Source organism: Oncorhynchus clarkii, unplaced genomic scaffold (genome assembly GCF_045791955.1).
Source record: "Oncorhynchus clarkii lewisi isolate Uvic-CL-2024 unplaced genomic scaffold, UVic_Ocla_1.0 unplaced_contig_6317_pilon_pilon, whole genome shotgun sequence".
NCBI classification, from domain to species: domain Eukaryota; kingdom Metazoa; phylum Chordata; class Actinopteri; order Salmoniformes; family Salmonidae; genus Oncorhynchus; species Oncorhynchus clarkii.
In genome coordinates, this window is record NW_027257941.1 from 406,575 (window position 1) to 416,040 (window position 9,466).

Here is a 9,466-nt window from a genome sequence, read left to right on the forward strand (position 1 = left end):
TTTATATTGGAGCTAGGAACACAAGCATTTATATTGGAGCTAGGAACACAAGCATTTATATTGGAGCTAGGAACACAAGCATTTCTGTTGGGGCGAGGAACACAAGCATTTCTATTGGAGCTAGGAACACAAGCATTTCTGTTGGGGCTAGGAACACAAACATTTCTGTTGGGGCTAGGAACACAAGCATTTCTGTTGGGGCGAGGAACACAAGCATTTCTATTGGAGCTAGGAACACAAGCGTTTATATTGGAGCGAGGAACACAAGCATTTATATTGGGGCTAGGAACACAAGCATTTCTGTTGGAGCGAGGAACACAAGCATTTATATTGGGGCTAGGAACACAAGCATTTCTGTTGGAGCTAGGAACACAAGCATTTATATTGGGGCTAGGAACACAAGCATTTCTGTTGGAGCGAGGAACACAAGCATTTATATTGGGGCTAGGAACACAAGCATTTCTGTTGGAGCTAGGAACACAAGCATTTATATTGGGGCTAGGAACACAAGCATTTCTGTTGGAGCGAGGAACACAAGCATTTATATTGGGGCTAGGAACACAAGCATTTCTGTTGGAGCGAGGAACACAAGCATTTATGTTGGGGCTAGGAACACAAGCATTTCTGTTGGAGCGAGGAACACAAGCATTTCTGTTGGGGCTAGGAACACAAGCATTTCTATTGGAGCTAGGAACACAAGCATTTATATTGGGGCTAGGAACACAAGCATTTCTATTGGAGCTAGGAACACAAGCATTTATATTGGAGCTAGGAACACAAGCATTTATATTGGATCTAGGAACACAAGCGTTTCTGTTGGGGCTAGGAACAAAATCATTTCGCTAAACCCTCAATAACATCTGCTAAATACGTGTATGTGACCAATACATTTGGTTTAATTTCATTTTTAAAAAGGCATTTTCCTAATTCCTATTCCACGCTCGTCCCTCAACTACATCAGGGCAGGTGGCTTGTTGCGCTATCTGACGTGAAAACAGCGTATTAAGTTAACGGCTGAGTCCAATGAGTGCCAGGAGCATGGTGAACAGAGAGATGATGTCCAGGTACAGGTTGAGAGCAGCAAAGATGTACTCCTCTGGTGAAATGCTGTATTTGTGGTTCCCGCCCAGTATGAGCTGAGTGTCCATCACCAGGTACTGGAGAGAGAGAGATATATATATATACACACATATACAGTGCCTTGCGAAAGTATTCGGCCCCCTTGAACTTTGCGACCTTTTGCCACATTTCAGGCTTCAAACATAAAGATATAAAACTGTATTTTTGTGTGAAGAATCAACAACAAGTGGGACACAATCATGAAGTGGTACGACATTTATTGGATATTTCAAACTTTTTTAACAAATCAAAAACTGAAAAATTGGGCGTGCAAAATTATTCAGCCCCTTTACTTTCAGTGCAGCAAACTCTCTCCAGAAGTTCAGTGAGGATCTCTGAATGATCCAATGTTGACCTAAATGACTAATGATGATAAATACAATCCACCTGTGTGTAATCAAGTCTCCGTATAAATGCACCTGCTCTGTGATAGTCTCAGAGGTCCGTTAAAAGCGCAGAGAGCATCATGAAGAACAAGGAACACACCAGGCAGGTCCGAGATACTGTTGTGAAGAAGTTTAAAGCCGGATTTGGATACAAAAGATTTCCCAAGCTTTAAACATCCCAAGGAGCACTGTGCAAGCGATAATATTGAAATGGAAGGAGTATCAGACCACTGCAAATCTACCAAGACCTGGCCGTCCCTCTAAACTTTCAGCTCATACAAGGAGAAGACTGATCAAAGATGCAGCCAAGAGGCCCATGATCACTCTGGATGAACTGCAGAGATCTACAGCTGAGGTGGGAGACTCTGTCCATAGGACAACAATCAGTCGTATATTGCACAAATCTGGCCTTTATGGAAGAGTGGCAAGAAGAAAGCCATTTCTTAAAGATATCCATAAAAAGTGTCGTTTAAAGTTTGCCACAAAGAACTGGAAAGAACTGAAAACTGCTGTTCACAAATGCTCTCCATCCAACCTCACTGAGCTCGAGCTGTTTTGCAAGGAGGAATGGGAAAACATTTCAGTCTCTCGATGTGCAAAACTGATAGACATACCCCAAGCGACTTACTGCTGTAATCGCAGCAAAAGGTGGCGCTACAAAGTATTAACTTAAGGGGGCTGAATAATTTTGCACGCCCAATTTTTCAGTTTTTGATTTGTTAAAAAAGTTTGAAATATCCAATAAATGTCGTTCCACTTCATGATTGTGTCCCACTTGTTGTTGATTCTTCACAAAAAAAATACAGTTTTATATCTTTGTTTGAAGCCTGAAATGTGGCAAAAGGTCGCAAAGTTCAAGGGGGCCGAATACTTTCGCAAGGCACTGTACACCATAATTTGCAAATAAATTAATTAAAAATCCTACAATGTGATTTTCTGGATTTTTTTTCTCATTTTGTCTGTCATAGTTGAAGTGTACCTATGATAAAAATTACAGGCCTCTCTCATCTTTTTAAGTGGGAGAACTTGCACAATTTGTGGCTGACTAAATACTTTTTTGCCCCACTGTATATATATATATTTATATATATACACACATATACACGAATCAGTTGTTATATTACGACCAAAAAATACATATTACTGTGTAGGTTGTTTCTGACTGCTTACAGAATGAGTCATACACAGCCTTTTTTCATTTTAAAAACCCCCACATGGGCGACCATTCCTAAGCTTCTTAAAGATTGTGTATAAAGGACTACATTTTTATTGAGATGTCAGTGAACGTGTATTGCTTGGTGGTATGAAGGTGCCTGAAAGGACTAGCTTTCTTAACAACCCTAGCCAATGAAAGGACTAGCTTTCTTAACAACCCTAGCCAATGAAAGGACTAGCTTTCTTAACAACCCTAGCCAATGAAAGGACTAGCTAGAGGAAGAATGTTACTTACCAAAGAAAATAACAAGGTTCCCAGGCAAGCGTACACAATGTACACATACTATGGATTAAAAACACAAGACTAAGTTAGTTCCTGAACAAGTGTATTTCTAAAACTGAAACATGGTTAATGTTCTTTAATCTCCATTACAAGTACACAAGATAAAATACTGTTTTAAAAAGGGGCAATCTGCGATGGGTACATCCATTTTCGGGCCAGTCAATGCATCCATAGCCTATGAATTTGAGCGTGGTTACATTTGTCCAGACACATTCTTCAGCTGTTTACCAAAATAGTGGCGTGGAAGACATTGTTACTGTTTAAATAGCAGATTGCCCCTTTTTAAATATTTTGTACATACTGGTATACCTGTGAAATGACTGTTGACTTACCTGGGATCGCATGATTCCACACAACAATGCAAAGGATATGAGAGTCCAACAGAACACCCACAAGCCCCCACTGGCTAAGGTGAAGTCCCACTATAACAGAAATGAGGAAAGATGGTACACTGCTAGTAAGCTACATTTAGCAGACACTCTTAATCAGAGCCACTTAGTCAGTGCATTTAACTAAGATGCACTAAAAATAATCTGTCTTTTATCCAAATCTCATCATATAACTCACTCTGTCCACTTCATCAGCAAACTGTCGAAATCATGAACTGTCTAAATCACGAACGGTCGAAATCACAAACTGTCTAAATCACAAACTGTCTAAATCACTAACTGTCGAAATCACAAACTGTCGAAATCACAAACTGTCTAAATCACAAACTGTCGAAATCACGAACTGTCGAACTGTCAAAATCACGAACTGTCTAAATCACAAACTGTCTAAATCACTAACTGTCGAAATCACTAACTGTCGAAATCACGAACTGTCAAAATCACGAACTGTCGAAATCACGAACTGTCGAAATCACGAACTGTCGAAATCACGAACTGTCGAAATCATGAACTGTCGAAATCATGCTCAAAACCAGCTTGGGATAGTTTGCTGTATCACTGCAACAGTTTTTGTGACAAAATCATGGTAGAGTTGAAAATGCAGGAAACCATTTAACTTAGATCGTTTTGTCTGGTACATGGAAACCATTTAACTTAGATCGTTTTGTCTGGTACATGGAAACCATTTAACTTAGATCGTTTTGTCTGGTACATGGAAACCCATTTAACTTAGATCGTTTTGTCTGGTACATGGAAACCATTTAACTTAGATCGTTTTGTCTGGTACATGGAAACCATTTAACTTAGATCGTTTTGTCTGGTACATGGAAACCCATTTAACTTAGATCGTTTTGTCTGGTACATGGAAACCATTTAACTTAGATCGTTTTGTCTGGTACGTGGAAACTTAACCGCAAAACTTTTTCTAATGTGCCATACCTCATCACACTCAGCCTGCAATTGCATTTCCTTGAATCCTCGCATCCTCTCTCCTCGCCTCCTTCTCAAAACCCATTGGATGAAAAGGTCAGAGCTCCCTCCCTTCTGACCTTTTCATCCAATGGGTTTTGAGAAGGAGGAACCTCAGGACCTTGTCATCCAATAGGTTTTGAGAAGGAGGAACCTCAGGACCTTGTCATCCTTTAGGTTTTGAGAAGGAGGAACCTCAGGACCTTGTCATCCAATAGGTTTTGAGAAGGAGGAACCTCAGGACCTTGTCATCCTATAGGTTTTGAGAAAGGAGGAACCTCAGGACCTTGTCCTCCAATAGGTTTTGAGAAGGAGGAACCTCAGGACCTTGTCATCCTATAGGTTTTGAGAAGAAGGAACCTCAGGACCTTGTCATCTTATAGGTTTTGAGAAGGAGGCGAGTAGAGAAGATGTGACGAATCAAAGAAATGCTATTGAGATTCTCCCCATTTTGAAGTAGTAATTTTGAATTCCATGCAGGTCATCAGGAGGCGTCAGCCAATGATTTAAACTCATCAGCAAACATTCCATAACTGCAGGTGGCAGTAAATCACCAACCTGGCTTTTTCCTGTTCAGCCTGTACACACTGCAGCACAGTAGATGGTGGTATGCAGTGCGTTATTATTTCTTCATAGATTACCAGTACACTCACAAGTTGAAGGAGAGGAAATGGACTACTTTAAAAATGGAAGACAGCCACTAAGGGCGCTGCCCGTGCTTTCACAGAACACGGTCATTTACAAGGATTTCAGGTGTGCCGTCTTTCTACATCTATGGAGAGAGGACGTACTCTGGACTGCATGGCGAAGACACTCAGAGCCAGGGAGACCAGTGCGGTGGCGCCCACAGCCCACATAACAGCTTCCGCCTCATAGAACCTGCAACACAAACCAAACTCTCGTCTATCACTGAAATAGGGTTGCAACGTTTCTGTAACGTTTCCACCAAATTCCCAGAAGTCCTGGTTGGACGATGCCCCCGGAATTGGGAGGGAATAAGAATGAAAGCAGGAATTCTCCAACCATGATTTCTGGAAAACTTGACATTTTTGGGAAAGTTACCGAAGTTTTTCAACATTACACTGAAATATTACTAGATCTATTAGTCAGGCATCCCTACAAACCTCAATGGAGGAATGGTTTAGACATAAGCTCATACTGCCAACCTCCATGGAGGAATGGTTTAGACAGAAGCTCATACTGCCAACCCGCTGTGTGCATGACTAACATGCTGAATGGTAAAGGATTTAGTCTATCCATCAGAGAGCAAGTACATCAGGGTCCCTCCAGAGGCATACAGTACTCACACAGTCACAGAGCCCAGCAGTAGACCTTCTGCAGTGGTCTACACAGAAAAATAACACAAAGGTCAGACAATACAACCAATGTGTGAAACGTTTATTGATGCCTTCTTGGAATCGATACTTACAAACAGTCCCAAGGCCAGGAAATTGAGCGGGACCTTCCGACGTATATTGGCACAACAGGACAAGGAAATTATGATGACAATCACCACTGCTCTGTTCAGGAAACAATGTTACAATATATTAATACAATATGGTACAATCACAGCGCTCAATATAAAGGTATTCGTGTGTGGGGTTCATTTGTCCATTGTTTAGATGTCAGGGCCTGTGTTCATAAAGTGACTCAGAGTAGGAGTGCTGATTTGGCATCAGGTCCAATGTCCATGTCATGGCATTTAATATGATTTGTGAGAGACAATTTACCTGATATATTTTATATTAATTGTTAACCATTAATATTTAACTAATAGTAAGACATGTCTGTCCTGCTAGTGTCTCTGTTTTTAATGGTATCCACTCTAGCTTCCTGCAGCTAATCTGGGCGTATGGTCACTAGAGATGGCTTGAGCTGACAAAATGAGTTAAAAACCTGCATTACATAGACAAGAATGTGTTTTACTAGAGATAGCTTAGGAGCAGAACAATCCCTCACTGTCTCAAAATCATCCTTCCATCTGGGAAACTAAGCCAGGGTGGGGTTAAGACAACAACCCTGTGCAGATAACGACCGGATGAACCCAGAGTGGATTATGATGCTCCTTGGTCTGCATGGGAGGGGTTGAACCAACCATGACTAAGCATTCTTAGTGTCAGTCGTATGAAGAACTCTGCGTTTGTGTAAAAGTTAGGTTACTCGGTTCAACACTCAATTGTGTTTGGTCGACCAGCCTCATTATTGCAATGACAAAGTTCTCTCATTCGATTAGAATATTCCACGACATGATTTAAAAGACCCAATCAGATCCTAGATCAGCACTCCTGCTGTGCGAAGGTTTCTGAATACTGGCCCAGGAGTAAAAGCAGAGAGATTCTGTAGGATTCAGTGGCCGTCGTGACATTTACTTACATCATGCAGGAAGAAAACCAGTAGGTCTTCATAGACCAGAGCCTCAGAGCCTCCCTACGATTACAGAAGACAACTCATCTCTTTGTTTTATACACTTCTTGTAGGTACATTATAAAACTGTGGTATTGTGCAGTTAAAAAATATAACATTGGAATCTAATGGGGGAAACTGCTTTCAACACTTCAACGTGTTGGGACAACTGCAAGTGTTGAAATCTTAAAGTGTTGAAGTCTTAAAGTGTTGAAGTGTTTAGGTGTTGAAGTTTTAATGTCGGGTAACACTTAAAAGTGTTGAAGTGTTAAAATGTTAATGTTAAGTAACACACAGTGTTGAAGTGTTTAAGTTGGGTAACACTCAAAGTGTTGAAGTCTTAAAGTGTTGAAGTTTTAAAGTGTTGAAGTCTTAAAGTGTTGAAGTCTTAAAGTGTTGAAGTTTTAAAGTGTTGAAGTCTTAAAGTTGGGTAAAGTGTTGAAGTCTTAAAGTGTTGAAGTCTTAAAGTGTTGAAGTTTTAAAGTGTTGAAGTCTTAAAGTGTTGAAGTGTTAAAGTGTTGATGTCTTAAAGTGTTGAAGTCTTAAAGTGTTGAAGTCTTAAAGTGTTGAAGTTTTAAAGTTGGGTAAAGTGTTGAAGTCTTAAAAGTGTTGAAGTTTTATAGTTGGGTAACACTCAAAGTGTTGAAGTCTTAAAGTGTTGAAGTCTTAAAGTGTTAAAGTCTTAAAGTGTTGAAGTCTTAAAGTGTTGAAGTTTTAAAGTTGGGTAACACTCAAAGTGTTGAAGTCTTAAAGTGTTGAAGTCTTAAAGTGTTGAAGTTTTAAAGTGTTGAAGTCTTAAAGTGTTGAAGTTTTAAAGTGTTGAAGTTTTAAAGTGTTGAAGTCTTAAAGTGTTGAAGTCTTAAAGTGTTGAAGTTTTAAAGTTGGGTAACACTCAAAGTGTTGACGTTTTAAAGTTGGGTAACACTTAAAAGTGCCTCACCAATACAGAAAGGCACAGATGATCCCAAAGGTGACTAGAAGCTGAATCATCAGAGTCAGGTACACCTTCTTTATAAAGCCTGTGGAAACATCACTTAACAGTCACCAGATGTTTATAGTTGGCCCACTGAGTCAGGTATACCTTAACCAGGTGTTTACAGTGGGCCCACTGAGTCAGGTATACCTTAACCAGGTGTTTACAGTGGGCCCACTGAGTCAGGTATACCTTAACCAGGTGTTTACAGTGGGCCCACTGAGTCAGGTATACCTTAACCAGGTGTTTACAGTGGGCCCACTGAGTCAGGTATACCTTAACCAGGTGTTTACAGTGGGCCCACTGAGTCAGGTATACATTAAGCAGGTGTTTACAGTGGGCCCACTGAGTCAGGTATACCTTAACCAGGTGTTTAAAGTGGGCCCACTGAGTCAGGTATACATTAAGCAGGTGTTTACAGTGGGCCCACTGAGTCAGGTATACCTTAACCAGGTGTTTACAGTGGGCCCACTGAGTCAGGTATACCTTAACCAGGTGTTTACAGTGGGCCCACTGAGTCAGGTATACCTTAACCAGGTGTTTACAGTGGGCCCACTGAGTCAGGTATACATTAAGCAGGTGTTTACAGTGGGCCCACTGAGTCAGGTATACATTAAGCAGGTGTTTACAGTGGGCCCACTGAGTCAGGTATACATTAAGCAGGTGTTTACTGGTTAACTTCAGGCCAATAAGACGGTTGCTGATCTAGGATCAGGTTTACCCTGTCCATACAATGGTATTAATTATGATCTTAAAGGGAAAACTGATCCTACATCAGCACTCCTACTAGAAGAGGATTGATGCGGGCTCCAGATCATCATGATACAAGGACACCAACCCCCCCCCCCCCCCCCCCAAAAAAAAAAAAAACCTGTGCTGAGTCTCAAATGGCCCCCTATTCCCTATGTAGTGCACTACTTTTCAACAGAACCCTATGGGCGCTGGTCAAAAGTAGGCGACTACATAGCAAAATAGGGTACCATTTCAGATGTAGGCACTGACTAACCTCTTCTTATGGCTTTGTCATCAAAGCAGCCGGTGTCCTCCAGCCCGGTGGAATAGTCAGGTGGTAGTGAAGCCGCCCATTGTTGTTGTTGGTCCTCGGGATGACCCTGACCCATGTCGTTATACTGACCCGCTGGTGAGACCACCGCTATGTTGCCAGGGCCAACGTTCAGACCGTAGTGGGGAGAACTGTAGTTCTGTTGGCCATAGGTGTTCTGTTGGCCATAGGTGTTCTGTTGGCCATAGGTGTTCTCTTGGCCATAGGTGTTCTCTTGGCCATAGGTGTTCTGTTGGCCATCGTCCTGAGAGTAGGGCGGTGGGAGTTGGACTTCACTGCTTCTTTTCGATTGATCCATGTTACCCTCCTAAAAGATTTTCGTCAGGTAATAAGTCCTAATCACTCACACACAGAGAAATATACCTGTGGCATTAACCAGGCAATAAACCTTCCTCTTCCTTTCACCGTCCTGACAGACACAAGATCCTGTCGAATACTCCGTGAAATGGAGAGAAAAGCACTAGTAATTGCAACAAAAATGGCAAACTATAAAGATACAAAAAATATTCATATTTCATCTAAAAAATACAAATATATTTATAAATAATATAGGTAAAAATCCAACTCTAAAATCCTCCCCTGTCATTGTGGAATAACCCACGACTGTCGATAGGGAATCTTTATTTAACTAAGTCAGTTAGTGACAGTACATCACACGTGTAATGT

General features: G+C 41.1%; 1 protein-coding gene across 1 annotated transcript; it reads right to left on the reverse strand.

The window, feature by feature from the left end:
• Positions 1-857: 857 nt before the first annotated feature.
• LOC139394130 (protein lifeguard 1-like) lies at positions 858-9,129 on the reverse strand. The gene is made up of 9 exons (XM_071142163.1): positions 8,744-9,129; positions 7,705-7,783; positions 6,735-6,788; positions 5,791-5,881; positions 5,669-5,706; positions 5,153-5,240; positions 3,336-3,425; positions 2,956-3,003; positions 858-1,157 (listed from the first exon to the last, which is right to left on the reverse strand). The coding sequence occupies exons 1-9, from the start codon at positions 9,096-9,098 to the stop codon at positions 1,008-1,010; spliced, it is 993 nt and encodes a 330-aa protein (XP_070998264.1). The 5' UTR covers positions 9,099-9,129; the 3' UTR covers positions 858-1,007.
• Between the last annotated feature and the right edge of the window lie 337 nt (positions 9,130-9,466).